This window comes from Microcebus murinus, chromosome 6, assembly GCF_040939455.1.
Source record: "Microcebus murinus isolate Inina chromosome 6, M.murinus_Inina_mat1.0, whole genome shotgun sequence".
NCBI classification, from domain to species: domain Eukaryota; kingdom Metazoa; phylum Chordata; class Mammalia; order Primates; family Cheirogaleidae; genus Microcebus; species Microcebus murinus.
Genome location: NC_134109.1, coordinates 103,329,798 through 103,347,213, shown reverse-complemented (window position 1 = coordinate 103,347,213; position 17,416 = coordinate 103,329,798). Strand labels below are relative to the sequence as shown.

The window sequence follows — 17,416 nt, the reverse complement described above, 5'->3', positions numbered from 1 at the left end:
GCGTCACTGAGGCTTGGAGACCAGGGTGGGACAGTGACAAACCCTGGGGAGCAGAGGCTGCCCCAAGGGCCTCAGTCTGAGGGCCCCATCCCTCCCCCCTACCCCCTGCCCTCCCACACCTCAGAGCACCCTCCTGATTCAGCCCTGGGCCGGTCCTGCAGATGGGGATGAGTAGACGTCCCTGCCTGAGGGGCCCGCAGTCTGTCCCCAGAGAGGAGGGGCCGCGTGAGAGGTGCCTGAAAGGAGGAATAGGAATTCGCCACGTGGACAGGTTGAGAGTGGCTGGGGGTGGCTGTCCAGGCAGAGGGAAGAGCTCATGCCCGCCCCACGGTGTTCTAAGTCTCACCGGCCCTCGACCTCTGAGGGCGAGGGCAGCTTGGCCTCAGGCTGCCACGGGTGACCGGAGGAATGACGGAGCCTGAGCAGGCCAAAGAGGGCCCCGCCTCCGGCCAGAGATGCCCTGAAAGAGAACCCCTCCGAGGTCACCCACTCCCCATCTTCCTGACTTCAAGCCAGAGGGAACTGACACGTTGGGGGCTGCTCCAAAGCAGGAGCCTCGACCTGGGGTCACGAGCTGCGAGCAGAACTGTGCATGCGTGTGGGTGCACACAGTTCTGCGGGTGCTCGCAGGGTCCGTAGCCCCAAATGGTGAGAGCTCTGCTCTGCAACTTCAGGGCTGGGAGCAGCTCTGGGACTCAGTGCCATCAATCCCTGCATTGACAGATGAGGAAACTGAGGCTCAGCAGACAGGAGACAAGCTTTGTCCAAGGTCACACGGGAAGCTACTCTCCAGGTCCAGGGCTTCTACACAGAAGTTCCCAGAGGGCGCTCTGCACCTGTACCCCGGGAGCTGGTGGAAGAGCCGGTCCCTGGGCCCCACTCCCAAAGGCACTGACACAGCCCCTTTGCACAACAGCGTTTGGAACCTCACAGGTGTGCACACGCAGGCACACCTGTGTGCTGTGTGAGGCGCTGGTGCAGCTGACTTCTGGGGCCGTGGTTAAGAGTGGGGCTCCGAGTCCCAAATAGTGTGCTTTGCTACTTGCGTGTCGGGCAACCCTGGGCAAGTAGCTCGGCCTGTGCTCCGCTTTCTCCATCTGCACGACGGGCAGAATAATGACACTCCCATCTACCTTGTGGGATTGTGGCCAGGATTAAACGAGTTGATAAAGCCCTGAGCACAGGCTGGCATGGGACACTTGCTCACTTTTCCTGCCTTCCCTGCCTTGGGATCTGGGGGTGACAGCTTGCTGGGTGCATCTTCTTGAAACAAGGGCAGGCTTTAAGTCTTGGGGGTGGCTGGATCACATCTGGGGTGGTCGGGCCTGTCTGGGGAGGCCTCAAGCTCGCCCCACTCTCTGAGCGGCGCTCCCTGGGAAAGCCCACTGCGGGCACGGCCTGAAGCTCTCCCCTGCCCTGAGCACGGGGCCAGGGAGCACCGTCTAGGTGGCCTGGCCACTTCTGTGACCTTCCCAGCCCCAGGGAAGTGGCTCAGCAGGATGCTGCTGCCTGAGGCTCGGAGGCCACTCAAGGCCTGTGCCTCACAGAGTGCTACTAAAGACATGATGGCCTCGACCCTGCTGTGGGAAACCAAAGGATGCCTCACACAGGTGGCCCTTTCCCCCCTTTCCCAGGGACTGGACTGAGCATGGGCTGGGACTCGCAGCTCCACCATTTTGGCCACTTGGCCAACAAATATGTATTGTGCACCTACTAGGCGAGGCTTTCTTCTCTGCACTGCGGTTACGGTGTGAAGAAAACAGACCAGAACCGCTGCCCGTGTGGAGCTTTCATAGTCACGGAGAGTGGGGAAGGTAGACAGAAGATAAGTGAAACGAGTGGTTTGTCACGCAGTTACGATGCAGTAGAAGCAACAGGCGCGTGTGCACTCGAGGGAGGTGTGCGAGGGTGTGATTTTGGGTAGAGTGGTCAGGTAGGTCTCACTGAGGTGCCATTTGAGCCAAGGCCTGCAGGCTGAAGTGAGCCCCATGGGCACCAAGTACAAAGGCCTACATTCCCTAGTGACACTGGCTGCTAGTGACACAGAAAACCCAAATCTACATAACTGAGTCCCAGCTCAGTCAACAGGCCACCACACGTGTTCCTTTGACGGGGTGCGGCCCACTCCTCCACGTGGCGACTCAGGGATCCGGGCTCCTTCCACCGCGGCTCAGCTTCCTCCACGGCTCAGCTTCCTCCACCTGCCACGGCAGTCATTTCTCCCATTTAGCAGGAGGATGGAGAAAGGAGGGCAGAGAAGGACATCTACATCTTAGGCGTCCTGGCCACTTGCTCTCATTCCACTGACAAGAGCTGGTCACAGGCCCCTGTGCAGTGCAAGGGGGCTAGAAAATGTCGCTTCTGGCTGGGCGGTGCATACACGAGGGAGGGAGTGTGGACCTCCGGTGGCTATGCAACGCCACTGGGCCCTGGGGTGGGAGTGTGCCCAGATGTGCAAGGAGCAGCAGGCAGGCCAGCTGGCTGGATGATGGGGGAGCTGCGGTCAGAGACAATGCGGGCAGATGTACAGGGCCACGCAGGCCCTTGTCAGGTGGTGGCTGTCCTGAGGGACTGGGAAGCCCTGGAGGTTGAGCAGGGGAGGGACAGCATCTGCCTTCTGCTTCAACAGACACCCTGACTGCACCGCGGGGTTGGGGCAGCAGTGGGGTCCAGGCCACGGGTGGGAAGTGGGAGAGCCAGTACCCTCTGCAGGCAAAGACAACGGGACTTCCTGGCCGGCTGGATGTGGGGTGTGAAATAAAAAGGAGGCAAGGCTGAGTCCCGGCACTTTGGCTGGGACACCGGGAGGACGGCGATGCGGTTTAGCGAGGGAAAGCAACGAAAGGAGGGCTGAGGCGTGTGTGACGTGTGCCGGGGCAGGGGTGGGACAGTTCGCTCTCAGACACGTTGAGACGCTGCTGGGATCTGAGTGGAAACCGAGGTCCTGACAGCCTCCGTTCCCTGCGGGCACCATGGGGACAGCGGCACTAGCCTGGCGGTGGCTGCCGGGATCACCTGAGCGCGCGGCTGGGGACGGCGGTGACAGAGGTGGCCCCATGGGTGTGGGGCCAGGCAGTGAGGGCGGCCTGCGTGGAGGAGCTGGTGGCAGGGCGAGGGCCGGTGGGGAGGAAGGCCTCTCAGAACCGCCAGGGGCCCTTTCTCCAGCTCCTGGTCCCCAGCTCCTGCTCAGACGAACAGGCGACACGGTGCGTCCGGCGGGAGCTGTGGAGCCCAGACGGGCCTGCTCCTCGCTGGGACTAGGTCCGGGCACCGCGCGCCCCTGCTTCTCCTCTGACACACGGCCGCCGGCCCCTCACAGCACTGTGGGAGCATCCGGGTGGCCGCGGGTGCCTGCCCCGGCCCCGGTGGGTGACAGACTCACTGGACAAGCCAACCCTCCAGGAGAGGCAGCCAGAGCAGTAACACTTTTATTCCCACAGCGAGGCTGGCGGGGCTGACCTCTACAACGAGTGACGCCAGGGAACAGAGGGCAGGGCCACGGGCGCTTCCGCTCTCACTGCCTCTCCCTTTCCCGCCCTGCCGGAGTCAGTGCCTCCAGACTGGACGGGCTGCCACTCGCCGGCCAGGCCATCTGCCTGCAGGGCCGAGGGCGACAGCAGGGAAGCCGGGCCCAGCAAGCTCTGGTGCAGGCAGCGGATGGAGAGGGGGCAGCAGGTGGGCTGCTCCCCTGGTCCTAGACTTTCAGCGACTGTCCCAGGCCTCACGGGGGCCCCTGCTGGCTCCGCCTCTCCTCCAGCGCGCGGCACACCCACATGGACACCACGGTGGCGTTCCCGTCATTGAACTGCACGATGAACGGGTGGCCCTGTGGGAAAGAGGAGCAGGCTGTGACAGGTATTCTCTGGACTTTGCCCTTCAATCCACTTGTCAAGGCCTGTGCTCAGCCTGGATCTGCTTTCGTTTCCCCAACAACCGTGTGAGGTAAGGAGGGCGGCCGGCAGCCCCATTTCACAGTGCAGACCACTGAGCCCAAGGAGGGGCAGTGCCAAGCCCGCGGCCAGCACTGGCAGACTCCGCCTGCTGCTCTGCCAGCTTCTCCTGAGACCCCAGGGAGCCCGAGGGCCTATCTCAACCACACACGGCCTGGCCCTTCCTCAGGGGCACCACTGCAGGGCCAGCCGGCCAAGGCCTGGCTCCTGTGTCACCAGCTTTCCGGTCCAGTTGCCGCCCAGAGACCAAGGAACCGCCTCCTCAGAGGCCGTGTCAATGCCTTTTAGTTTTCCCCTTTGCCTACGGCTCTCCTATAAATAAATCGCGACCGCGACTAGAGGAAGACAAACGTGCCTGGGGACGGAAGAGGAGCATGGGGGACCCGCTGGTGCTGCAGACCACTCTGGGCCCTGGTGAGAGGTTCGCTGGGGGCTGGACTCTGGAGGGCCGGCGCTGTCTCCGGGTGGCCTGCCTCTGGTTCTAACCTACTTAGCCCACAGGCAGGCCAGGTTATATTTAGCCAGTCCCTCCTCTGCTGTCCTGAAGCACCAAGATTTACACCCACAGTCAGGCCTCCTGGGAGTTCCCAAGGAGGGTCAGAAAACAGCAGGGACAGCCGTGGGGTTGCCTGGCCACAAGTCAAAGGTGAAAGGAAAATTGAAAAGCACTCTCTTTCCTCCTCCTCCCCAAGCAGCTTCTTGGCTAGGAACTTACACCTGGTGGCTTCCTCACCTACCCAGAACTTTACAACCTGCGTGGCGAGAGAGCCACGGTGGGCGGGCAGAGACAATGAGGGGGTGGGGACTCTCTGCTGCCTGCCCCCAGCTCTTCTCCCTCCAGCTCTCAGCCCTCACGGCCCCTCCCCCACCCCCACTGGCTGGGCTTTCCCGGCATTCCCAACACACCCCAGCCTGACCTGCAGCTCCTGGGAACCTGCTCCAGGTGTCACACTGCCTCGCCATGAGCTCATCACGTAGCCAGGAGGGATGTGGGTCCAGGGTGCCAGCCCCAGTGTCTGCAGGAGCTGTCACGGACCAGGGTTGGGAAAGGGGGCTAAATGGCCCCTCCGGACCACAGGTCAGGCCTGAGACATCTCTGGGACAGGAGGAAAGAATGCCCACGGCTCTTCACCCTGGGTGAATGCTGTGTCCCCTCACCCAGCCTTCCAACTCGGGTATGGAAAACCACCCCTGGGAGCACCCTGCACGGGGCTAGCTCAGAGGCACACACAATACTGTCAGAGGCGCAAGGAGGGAAGAAACTCAGCTCAGAAGGTGCCAAGGCGCCCAACCCAGGGCAGGGACTCACTGGGGCCATGGTGGAGGTGGGCCTGGGGCCTTCTGTGGGGGCTGACACACCTGCAGGACCCCCAAGGGAGCAGGGCCATGGGGAAGGGGAGCCAGAGGCCAGGTTGGGTGGGCGCCCCGTGAGTGGCACAGACAGGCCTGGGGGCAGGGCCGGGGCAGGAGAGGCCCAGGAGGGACTACCTTGGCTTTCATACGTTCTCTTCCCCATTCACCTGCCCGCCCTGTGCCCAGACAGCGCAAATCCTTCTGAACTCCGAGCGTGCACACTTCCTTCCAGGAGGCTCAGGAGAGGTGACCTTGTGCCCCTCTGAAGAACAAAGGGAGAAGCTGTGCTCAGGAGTGACGGCCCCTCCCTCCAAGCCCGGGGTAACACAGTGTCACTTTCCCAGAATGCCGGGTGACTTTGGGGCCCATATGCTGCATCTCTGTTGTCATCTGTTCCGGAGCAGGCAGAGCGGAACGGCGGGAGGGGCGCGTGCAGGCATTCCTCCCGTCGCAGGAAGGGCGGATGGCCGCGCTGCAGGGAGGCACTTCGCCCAAGCGCCCCAGTAGGCGAGGGGAGAGAGCTGTGGGGCTGCTGGCATCCTCCGCTCCGCCGGACACTCTGGCCCTCTCCTGCCCTGGCTGTGGGGAGGTGACCCCACATCCTTTGTGTCGCTGCTGAGACACAGTGCATCCCTGATGCTGTACACCACCCTGACCTGGACACCGATTTTGTCCCCAGCAGCTGTTGACTGGTTTAGGGTGGGTGCCTGCAGTGAGATATGAGGGGCAGAATCACAGAGGGAGACAGGGGAGGGACCCCAGCATCTCTAGACAACCTGGGCTGTGACCTGTGAACCTGGGAGCTGTTGGCAGGCAGGGACCAACGCGTGACTGGACACACGGAGAAAGCTGGTCTGCGGGCAGCGACGGTAGCAATGCTGTACAAAGGGGGCGAGGCAGGGCAGGAGGGGGTCCCGACAGCATTGGAGACCCTGGGGCCATTATGCCTGGGCCTGGCAGCATCTCTGTCTGCAGGGTCCACGAGGCACCTCCCAGGCAGGGGTCAGGTTCTGTTATTTGCAACCAAAGGAGTGCTAACTCACAGAAGTGGGCACTTCATCCCCACTTCACAGATGAGCAAAGAGGCCACAGGGTCACAGTTGACTTGCCTTGGTTTCCAGAGCTGGGACTGGACCACAGGTCTCTGTAACGCAAACCTACTGCCCTGAGCTCTTCCTGGGCAGTCCTGGGCTGGGCAGAGGCGGGACAACCACTATCCAGGTTGCAATTCCCCCTTGCCTGGTTTCTAGGAACCAGGGCGCGTCAGGCCTGCCTGCCCAGAGGTGGGACCAGGGCTGCAGGCTTCAAGCCTGGACCATCTCGGGTTTTGACCTTTGTCAGTTGTCAGTGCTGACCTTGGGCACACTGGTGGAGTCACCTGACCACCCCTCCCATCAACCCTGTGTGGGAAGCAGGGAAAGTGTAACGCAGCTCCAATTTTATAGAAGAGGACACTGAGGCCCAGGGAGGGAAGCTGCTGGTTAAGAGCAGGGCCAGGCCTGATGGCTCATGCCTTTAATCCTAGCACTCTGGGAGGCTGAGGTGAGAGGATCACTTGAGGCCAGGAATTTGAGATCAGACTAGACAACACAGTGAGAGCCCATTTCTAAAAAAATTAAAAAAATTAGCTGGGTGTAGTGGCACACATCTATAGTCCCAGCTATTGAGGGAGGCTGAGGCAGGACAACTGCTAGAGGCCAGGAGTTCAAGGCTGCAGGAGCTATGACTGTGCCACTGCACTCTAGCCTGGGTGACAGAGCAAGACACTGTCGCAAAAACACCAATAACAACAACAACAAAAACAAAGCTGAGACTGAACTTAGATCTTGTGGTTTCTATTCTGGAACATTCTTAGGCCTGGCCTGGCTCCCATGGGACTCTGGAGGGGGCAGTTCTCTCCTTCCTCCTAGACTATATCTGACATCCTCAAGTCCTATAACATGCACAGTGCAGGCATTCCTCGTGAGTTTAGTTAGCAAACCAATAGTCTGCTGGAAAATTCTGGGGGAAGTATGAAAGTCACTCGGCCTCCCTGCAGTGCCGAGTTTTGCACGGCCAGATGCTCCAGGAGTCCCACAAGGCCAGCCTCCTAGAGATGGATGCAGGCTGCACACCTAATACAACTGAGTCCACACTGGACTGAGCTGTGTGCCAGGCCCTTGCCAAAGGCTCTGTCCTGTGTGCCCGCTGGCTCCCTAGGTTCACTCTGGCGCCAAGCACAGCTATGCACCTCTACCTTCCCGGTGAGGAAACCGACATCCGGTGCGTGGAGCTCGCCGCAGGGCATCCAGCATGCGGTTGGGCTGGAACCAGAACATGGGTCTCCTGACTCGAGATGCCGTGCTCATGACCACGTGCTGTCCTGCACGTGCAATCAGACAGCTGACCTTGAAGCTCCTTGCAGGGTCCCCAGGAGGCCTGGGAAGGGCTCCAGCCCCTGCAAATGGTCCCACCTCTGTGCCTGGGTGAAATGGACATCCCTCCCAGGCAGAGCAGTCCAGGTGTGGACATGCTCTTGCAGCCCCACCAGCCGATGAGGAACAATGGAGCATGGCGTGGTCCATCTCCCTGGAGCTGGAACACCAACATGATGCTTGTCAAGAGCATCTCCCACCCAAGGTGACTGCTCCAGACAGCTGGGCCTCCGTCTTCCACGCACAGTGCGTGAGCAGCCTGTCTGCAAAGCCTGGCAGTGCCAGGCCGGGGCTGCGGAATGATCTCACTGGCCTCCTCACCAGGCAGGGGGAGCCACTCTCATCTCCCAGATTCTCTCAGGGCCGACTGCGACAATTAAACTGCAAGAGTTGGAATTGTGGTTGTTCACTACATTCCCTCCTTTACCTGGGCACCAGTGTCCGGTGTGTCAGGAGAGTTTGACTCTTCACCTCGGTACCAACATCCCTACTTCTTGCCCCCTGGTTCTAGCGTGATGAGGTGCTTTCAGGATGGACTGACAGCAGGATGCTCCCAAGCCCCTCTCATGTGGAGGTGGGGGAGGAGGGCTTGGTGAGCTGGCGTGTGGGCAGGAATGAAGCTCTGAGCCTCCCACCATGGGTGAGTGCTACCTGAGGCTCAGGGGTCTGGACTCCTAGACCAGTGCTCATTTGATGACACCTCACTGGCTGTCCTTAGTTGGGCTTTGGGTTTCTTCCCAAATAGGAGTTTACCTACTTGGGGTCCTCACACTTGCCCTGTCTTCATGTAACTTCCTCAAGAACATCATGCATTTGAGTCATTTAAAAACTTATTGGTGTGGCTGCAGGGCTTGGTGCAATGCCTGGCACATAGTAGGTCCTTAATTAATGTCTGTTGCATTAAAAAGTGGTTTCTGTATTCTGTAAGCATCTATTCACTGCACCGTCTGAATGCCTTACCCCTGCACACGGCCCTCCCGGAATCCCCGTTTTACAGACTCCAGGAAACTTGATGATGTGGGGCAAGATCACAGAGCTAGAAAGTGGCAGAGTGAGGGTTTAAACCCAGGACACTCTTGTATCATGAAATTCACCACACTGCCTGCCTGCCTGCTAGTGCTAAGGTCAGGCACAGTGAGTTTTATACTTTTACTTTGAAAAAAAGAATATCTCATACATAAGAGATGCCCAACAACTAATTTTTAACTAGCAAACTGACACTGAGGTGCAAGGGCACACCTGTGATCTCCCTGTTCAGGTTCATATGTGTCAGGCACTTCTAACCATTTAATACTCAGCAACTCGATTAAGTATTAATATTATCCCCATTTTATAGATGAGAACACCAAAGCACAGAAAGATTATGGAACCTGTCCAAGGCCACCAAGCTTGAACATGGCACTGTGTCTCCAGAGCCTCAGCTCTTAGCCATCATACTGTCCCTACTCACCTGTGCCAGGGCTGGGGCGTGGTGGCACCCGCCCTGCAGGAAAGCCTGCTCTCGGAGCAGGAACTGGGTGTTCTCACTGATAACCCAGCTTCCTGGCTCTCCAGCTTTCTTAGTGGGTCTAGATTCCAGAGAAGCCAGGAAAACTCAGGCTCAAGGCCTAAAAGAAACTTCTCAGGAACAGAGACCAGGCCCTGGAGGTCAGGGCAGAAAGGGCAATTAGAAAAAGGATGCCCGGCAGCAAACCACACCCCAAACCTAAGATCCACCTCTGTGAAGCCTTTCTTAACGTCTCTTCCCAGAAGATGTCATCTCTGTCTCCACAGAACTGTGCAAACGCCTTCTTGTTGACCTCCCTAAGATACAGGGCAGTGCTGATCATGTAGTACCCCCCGGCCCCGGGAAGTCAGCTGCGCCAATGGGTAAGTTGCGGTGCTTCCTCAGGAGCCTGACGCTCGGGCTGAGCAGCACTGAGGTTGGGGTGGGCATGTCTAGAGAGAAGGCTCCACAAGCCCAGGCTGCTCTAGACCTCTGGACCACAGCACTGTCCTCCTACAAGGTGAGCCCCTGGCACCGCCTCTCCCACCAAGGATGCTGCGTGGGAGAGGATGTCAAAGACCCATAAAACCTGTGTAAGTCAGTGAAACTGGTTCAGGTATATCTTAGCCAAGTCCCAAACTAGTAGAGACTCCAACAAGCTATTCAAAAAAGCCAGCAGGGACAGTCCTGTAACTAGGGGTGCCTGTAAAGGTGACTTGAGAGGCTGGAGGGACCCCCAGGTGGTAACCCACTACCCATCACTTCACCTTTCCTTGCTGGACCTGTGAGCCTTGCCTGAATGTATCTCCCTCTAGGATTCCAGCCCTCTTGGCAGGGGTAACCCTTCAGTCCCTTCTCGGCAATAATGGAGGTGTGCTAGGATAGGATGGGCCCTCAGACACCAGTGTGGCCATGGGCTGTGAGGTGTGTTGGGAAGCTCTACAGATGTTTCATTCAAATTCTGTTAAATATTTTTAGCTATATTTCTAAAAACAAATTTTAAAAAGATGACATATACACTCAGCTATGGCCAACTCAAAACGTTACAATGACTACTGGTGATCTGTTGCCTTGCATGCTGTTATTGTTTGCAGCTTTTGGAGTCTACTTGGTAGATCTGGGCATATCATTCAACTTATTGTAACTAGAAGGGCTGTTGTGGTGTGCCGGTCATCTGAACAAACTCATGGCTGTGACGCCCACTCAGGTTGTATGTATGTATAGAATCGTGTGAGTGCACCACCAAAGCCCAGGTACGTCAAGGCCCATCTCGCACGTCTGAGCAAGGTGCAACGTGGGTCAAGGCTGTTCTGAGTTTCTGAAGGCATCCGTTCCTGTAAGCTTTGAGTACCTCTTGTCTGACCTATATATTTGCCATAAGCAAGTCATATAAAGAGTTGGTAGGTACTGTGACTAAACTTGAAATAAAACTTTTCTGCTATTCCTTTGAGCATCTACATTGGTTTAACGGATGCGTAAATTGAGAAGGCAACTGGGTGACTCAGGATTTCCTTGACATTGTGCTGAGACAATACACAGAAATAAACTGAACACTGATGTAGATAAAAGATTGTAACTGTCTTCTGTGAGCCTAGCTCTTCGAGTTTTGTGTCCTTTAAGTCTCATGGATGGCTTTCTAAAGAATTGTCTACAATGAATACTAACACATTCATGCTAAAAAAAATTCTTCTTTTCTATGTTAATATGGAAGACCTGGCCAGACATGGTGGCTCATGCCTATAATCCCAGTGCTTTGGGAGGCTGAAGTGGGAGGACCACATGAGGCTAAGAGTTTGAGACAGCCTGGGCAACAGACCCTGTCTCTTAAAAAATAAAAAAAGTAAACACTAAAAAAAAATTGAAGTCCTACAGTCATTTTACATAATCAAATGTGTTCCACTGTTAAAAATCTAAAACTATCAATCTAATCCCCATTTGTCCCGGAGAAAACTTCAGATTAGAGAAGTTAATTAATAGAAGGATGCACAGATGTCCACTGTCTGCTAAACTGCTGACCCAATGTCAGGGCAGTGTGCAGCACTGATACTATTAATTATCACATAAGATAACAAATCATGATCAACCCAGGGGCCGACTCTTCCTCCCAGGCTGGGTGCGGCCAGGCTAATCAACACGGGTGGTTGGGGAAGGAGGGCTGGGTTGTGGCTGGAAGGGGGTCCTCACGAGCACAAGGAGGAGCTGAGGCATCTCAGCTGACATCTCCCACTGGTCTCTGTTGGGTAACACAAGGGGCCCTGGGCTAGCAAACCCTCTCCTGGCCATCCTGCTAGTAGGGAAGGCATGGAAGGCCACAGCTGCCACACCTGTAGAAGAGACACTAAAGGGGAGCCCCATTCCCCTGTTCGTCACTGCACATGGAAGCACTTGTGCTGTTACGACACTCCGGAGCATGCCGCCCACTGAGGGGTGGGACTGAGCGGGCAGGCGCAGGGGTCCCCTGCCCACAGGGAGGGTGTGTGCTGGCCTGCAGCCTCATGGTCAGCTTCTAGGCAGGCTTTGGGCCTGAGGGGGAGGCCTGCTGTTCACTTCTGACAGGGACTCGGTGGGTAAGTTCTTAGCAAGGCCACTGGGGTCACACGTGTAAGCACATTCTCCAATCCAGATTTTCACAGAAGTAAAGCTGATACTTTCTCCCTGTCATTTCTGGGTCTTATTTCTCAGCTGGTTTTGAACGCGGGGAAGCTGTTTGCTGGCCTCCTCGCCCTCACCTAGTACCGCCTGCTCTCTTCCTCCCGGAATGGGCTGTAAGGACCACGTGAGGTCGCCTAAGCCACAGACGGCGCTTCAGTCATACTGTGGGCAGCATGAGGGTTTTTATTCCTCCCTGCAGATGCAGGTGCTGCACTTGGGAGTGCAGCAGTGAGATGAGGCGTGAGCCATACATACGTGCAGTGAGTGTGGAGTCTGTCCGTCCGCCCAGCCAGCTCACCTGGGCAACGCCACGGGTGCAGAGCTTTCCCACGTAAGGCATTTGTTCTGAGAACGTGCCTTCTTAGCCTCTGATTTCTAAAGCTTTTCTATGGCTGGGGGTGAGAGGTTCCCTTCTTTTTCTTTTAAGACCACAGAAATGTTGTGTAGCTGTGACATGTCATTTCAATCAACCTTCCTGAGTTTATTCTTCACAACTGCTATAGAAATAGATGTTTTGCCCCAAATATTCAATTTTTAGCAGCAAACAGCTCACCTCTAGCCATCCTAGATGTACACAGGTATCTAAGGGGGTCAAGGAGCTCTCCACCTTTCATCTGAGCATATCTATGTGTTCCTCCACACAGCAACTGGCCAGAAAATGACCCATCATGAGAACAAGGTATTTCTGGAAGTCTGTGAGCTATTCTAGGGCCTGTGCTTACAGAGCAGCCTCAGGACCAGCGTGGTGTGGCACAGGATGACTCCAGTGGGCCAGGGTGAGGTGGGAAGTGCTTGGGCGCTGACACTCACTGTGTGTGTCCGAGGGAGCCGACCCACGTGAGTGACAGAATGCCACCGCTGGCCTTTTTAAGGGGGGCTGTGGTGGCTGCTGGAAGGGGTCTCATGTAGGACTGAGTGGGGTGTACAGCAGGGAGCATGTTGGCTGCTCCAGGTAGTCTTGGGCTGGGCACATGCCCAGGAGCAGCACGTCCCAGCCACGAACATGGGGCCAGTTACAGGTGTCTGGACGGGCCAGGTTTGCCTGTGGGGGTACCAGCTGTGTGGTGACGGAGGGTTAAAGACACAATGCTCAGAAGGATGGATTCTCTCTTGTCCTCTTTTTCTTACCTCTGGACTTTTGGTGTTTGAGCTCCCTGACCCTGGCTGTGCGGGGTGTGTGCACATGTGGGCGTGTGACTCTGGAGCCGGGAAGAGTGGCAGACCAGGAGAACTAGCACCGTTTCCCACACACAGTGGGAGCTCAGGAAGTTTGTTGGACAAAAGAGAACTGAGTGATTCCGACAGTGAGTGACTCATGAGATGAAATGAGAGACTGAAAACCTAAAAGCTCTCCGTCTACAAAGCCCTAGCCATGCCAGATAAAATGGAACATTTTTTTTTAAAAAGCACAGCTGAACTCATAAGAAAGAACAGAAATCCACAAGTGCTAAAAATGAAAAGGAAACTGAAAACCAGAATTATAAATGTGTGAGCAGAAAGTCTGTGGCCCTCAGGGGAGCTATTCATCCCAGGACCTGGAAGTGGTAAGACCTAAGCAGAAATGAGATATGAGATCCATCTGGGGAACTGACACCGAGCCCCTGAACAAAGCCAGAGCTGTAGAGGGGTGAGCTAGGAAAGTCTGCCCATCAGAAAAGGGGGAGAGAAGCTGGCTCTGAAGGGAAGTTGACCAAGAAACACAAACACAAAGTTGAGCCTTATGCAGTGTTGGGGTCCAAAGTATTAATACTACCTCTGTGGCTTAGGAATCCCAGGCTAATAAATTAATGTAACATTGATCTTAATCTAGTAATACTTTAGAAGCATATGGAAAACCATTCAGGGCAATACATCTGAAATCCACACATTTCCAGAGTAATAAGCACCACTCGATACGAGTTTTGGAATAAGAATTCCAGTACACATGAGGAACAGTCACTGTGGACAAGAGTCAGCAGACATATCACATGGGAAGATCAGCGCTCTCAGAACTGAGATAACAGAAAAACAGAAAGAAAATATAAAAACAAATATATATTAAAACACTAAGGAACAAGATATTATAAAAAATAGAATGGAGAGATTTGGAAAAGAATCAAATATAACTTATAGAAAACATATAGTCACTAGAAAAAAAAACAAAAGAAACCCTCTGTGGATGAGTTAGACAGTATACTGGTATAGCTGAGGAGAGACAGTAAGCTGGAAGAATGGTCTGAGAAAATTATTCAGAGCATGGTAGAGAGAGAGAATTTTTTTTTTTAAATGTGAAAAACAAAGGCACAAAGGAAAGAGTAAGAAGAGACTAGCCACAGTGTGGGAGGAGCAATATTGAAAAACAACAGCTGAAATTTTTGAGAACTGATATAAGACATTAATTCTCAGATTCAAAAATCACAATGATTTCAAAGTAAAATAAATATAAAATCTAAGCCTGGAAAAACTGTAGTGAAACTGCATAATACCAAGGACAGAAGAGAAAGACTTACTGCCTATGAAGGGTAGCAATTAGGCAGTCAGCAGATTCTTGCCACCCAGAGTAGATGCCAGAGGACAACAGAGTATCTCCAAGGTCCTGGGGAGAAATGATCAACTTACATTTATAAACCCAATTACACTAATAATCAATAGTTAGGGCAAAGTGAAGACAATCCTAGAACAAAAACTCAAATGGTTTTATCACTCACAGACCTTTAACTGACAGAACTCTTAATGGACTTCAGAAAGGAAAAGAAACCTAGAAGGAAGGAGAATGCAATAGCAATGATGAGCAAATTAACCAGTAAACACATGGATAAATGCAAACATGCACTAACTGTATCAAACCACAGCAGCAGTAATGACTAATTTTGAAGATCTAAACACAAGGTGACAATGAAATCTTGGACCACGATGACATGTGAGAAGGGAGTGATTAGAAACTCTAAAAGGCCTTATGTCTGGGGATGAGGGGACTGTGGTAGAGGCTGCTAGTTGCCTATCAATATCCATTCCCCCTTCGTCTTTTGTGACAAGAATCCTGATTTTAGCAGGGAACACTGACACCCAGCAAAGCAACAGCACTCCTGCCTCCCTTTCAGCCGGTTTTGGTCAACGCCATGTGAGCAGACGTGCTGTGAGCCAGTTCCTAGAAATTCTGTCTTTAAAAGAAGAGGCAAGCATTTCTACTCTCCTTCCTCTTTCCTGTTGGCTGGAGCTCAACTGTCCCTGGGTGCATAGGATAAATGGAGCTGCCAAATCAGTCCAGGCACCCTACTTCCCGCCTCCTTTTATGTAAGTGGGAAATATCCTCTTGTCTTGTTGAAGCTGCTATTTGTTTTTGATTATATGCAGTTGGAGCTAGTTTAGAGATAATCAACTAAAGGCTAGAAATGGAATATGATTTCCAAACCAATGGAAAGTCTAAAAGGGAAGGGAAAAAAACCTTATTCCAATAGAGTAGAGAAAGGAGAAAAAAGAAGTAAAACAAGCAAACAAAAAAAAAAACCCCTCAAAACAAAAAACTACTGTAGAGACAAAGTACAAAATAGAGTAGTAGGGAAAAAATTCAAATATATCAATAAACAATAAATATAAATGATTAAGCTAATCAATTAAAAGAGAGTCTCAGGTAAAATTAAAAACATCAACAACAAAATGCAGAGATTCATTTAAAACAAAAGAACAAAGAACTAAAGGGATAATCAAACACATAACAAATACTAACCAAAAGAAGATGGCACATTTATATTAACATCAGCCAGAAATAAAATTTAAAGCAAAATGTATTAGAGATAAGAGTCACTACATGAACATAAAAGAAACGCTTTAAAATGAAGATACAATGTTTTCACATATAGGCAACTAACATCACCACCTTAAAACATCTAAAGCAAAAAAATGACAGAACTGCAAGGAGAAATATACAAAGCCACACTGACATCAGGAGTTTTTTTTTTTTTTTTTCTGAGACAGAGTCTCACTTTGTTGCCCAGGCTAGAGTGAGTGCTGTGGCGTCAGCCTAGCTCACAGCAACCTCAAACTCCTGGGCTCAAGCAATCCTTCTGCCTCAGCCTCCCGAGTAGCTGGGACTACAGGCATGCGCCACCTTGCCCAGCTAATTTTTTCTATATATATTAGTTGGCCAATTAATTTCTATTTTTTTTTTTTTTTTTTTTAGTAGAGACGGGGTCTCGCTCTTGCTCAGGCTGGTTTCAAACTCCTGACCTTGAGCAATCCTCCCGCCTCAGCTTCCCAGAGTGCTAGGATTACAGGCGTGAGCCACCACGCCTGGCTTTTTTTTTTTTTTAAGACAGAGTTTGGCTCTGTTGCCAGGGCTCGAGTGCCGTGGTGTCAGCCTAGTTCACAGCAACCTCAAACTCCTGGGCTCAAGCAATCCTGCTGCCTCAGCCTCCCGAGTAGCTGGGACCACAGGCATGAGCTACCATGCCTGGCTAATTTTTTCTATATATTTTTAGCTGTTTGGTTAATTCCTTTCTATTTTAGTAGAGATGGGGTCTTGCTCTTGCTCAGGCTGGTCTCGTACTCCTGACCTTGTGCGATTCACTCACCTCGGCCTCCCCAGAGTGCTAGGATTACAGGCGTCTAATACTGTTTCTTTAAAAAAGATTAGTAGACAAACTTGATAAAATTGGTAAAGAGAAGAAACAAGTAAACTTCATCAGTAATGAAAAAATGACATGACTGTAAGTCCAGTCAAAATTTTAAATTAATAAGGCCTACCATACGAAAGCCACAAAGCCGACATATCTGAAAATGCAGAGAGCCATGACTCAACAGCAGGGAGCATGAGTGTGCGAGTGAGTGTGAGATGAAGATGGGGGAAGTAGGAAGGGTGATAACGGTGGTGGCTGGCAAAGTGCCAACAAACACTGACAAACCATCACCCCCTCCAGCACGCAGGTCAAAAGTTTTGAGTTTTGGTATCACACTTTTAACTCTTCAAGGCATTTCATATCCATTGTCTCATAGTATTTCAAGAAGCATCCAATTAAGTAAAGGCTGCTACTCCCTCAAAATCCACCTTAGCAACAGCTTTTCTAGTTTCTTAACAGGGAGAAACAAACCATTCACACAAAGTGGAAAATTTTTGATGCTGTCACATCGACAAAAAACACAGAAGAAAAAAACTCCTAAAGACACTAGACACCAAAACTTTGGGTAAGTAACCTTAAATGAAATGCCATCGTTTTTACTATTTTCAGCTATGCTGTCCCAGGGGTTTCTGAGCCTCACTCCATTCAATGGGGGGGGGGGTCCAGGGAGCTGGCCAGGGCAGCCCCTTTGGAAAATTTGCAGCATGCATAACAAAGGCCACAGCAATCAGACCTAGTCTATACACAGAATTGAAAATTACCAGCTACTCTAGAGTTTCTGCTATTAGTAACCAATGTTTTCCATTTGAAACTGACTCCTTTTTTAAAAAAAGGAAATGCACAAAAAGGAAGCAAACCACTTGAAAATTCTGATCATTTTGCATCCCAGCAGCAAATAAAAATCATCAATAGAACCTACTCTTAGCCTTGAGCAATATTTCCTAAAACAAAACACAAAGAACCTAT

General features: G+C 52.7%; 1 protein-coding gene across 6 annotated transcripts in view; it reads right to left on the bottom strand.

The window, feature by feature from the left end:
• Positions 1–3,397: 3,397 nt before the first annotated feature.
• The window catches only part of MAP2K5 (mitogen-activated protein kinase kinase 5), a 254,317-nt gene continuing 240,298 nt past the window's right edge, over positions 3,398–17,416 (bottom strand). For all 6 annotated transcript variants that reach the window (XM_076004507.1, XM_076004508.1, XM_076004506.1 and 3 more), the window contains one exon: positions 3,398–3,826. In XM_076004507.1, the coding sequence (XP_075860622.1) occupies positions 3,722–3,826 (105 nt within the window). In that variant the 3' untranslated portion in view covers positions 3,398–3,721. The remainder of the gene's footprint in view (positions 3,827–17,416) is intronic.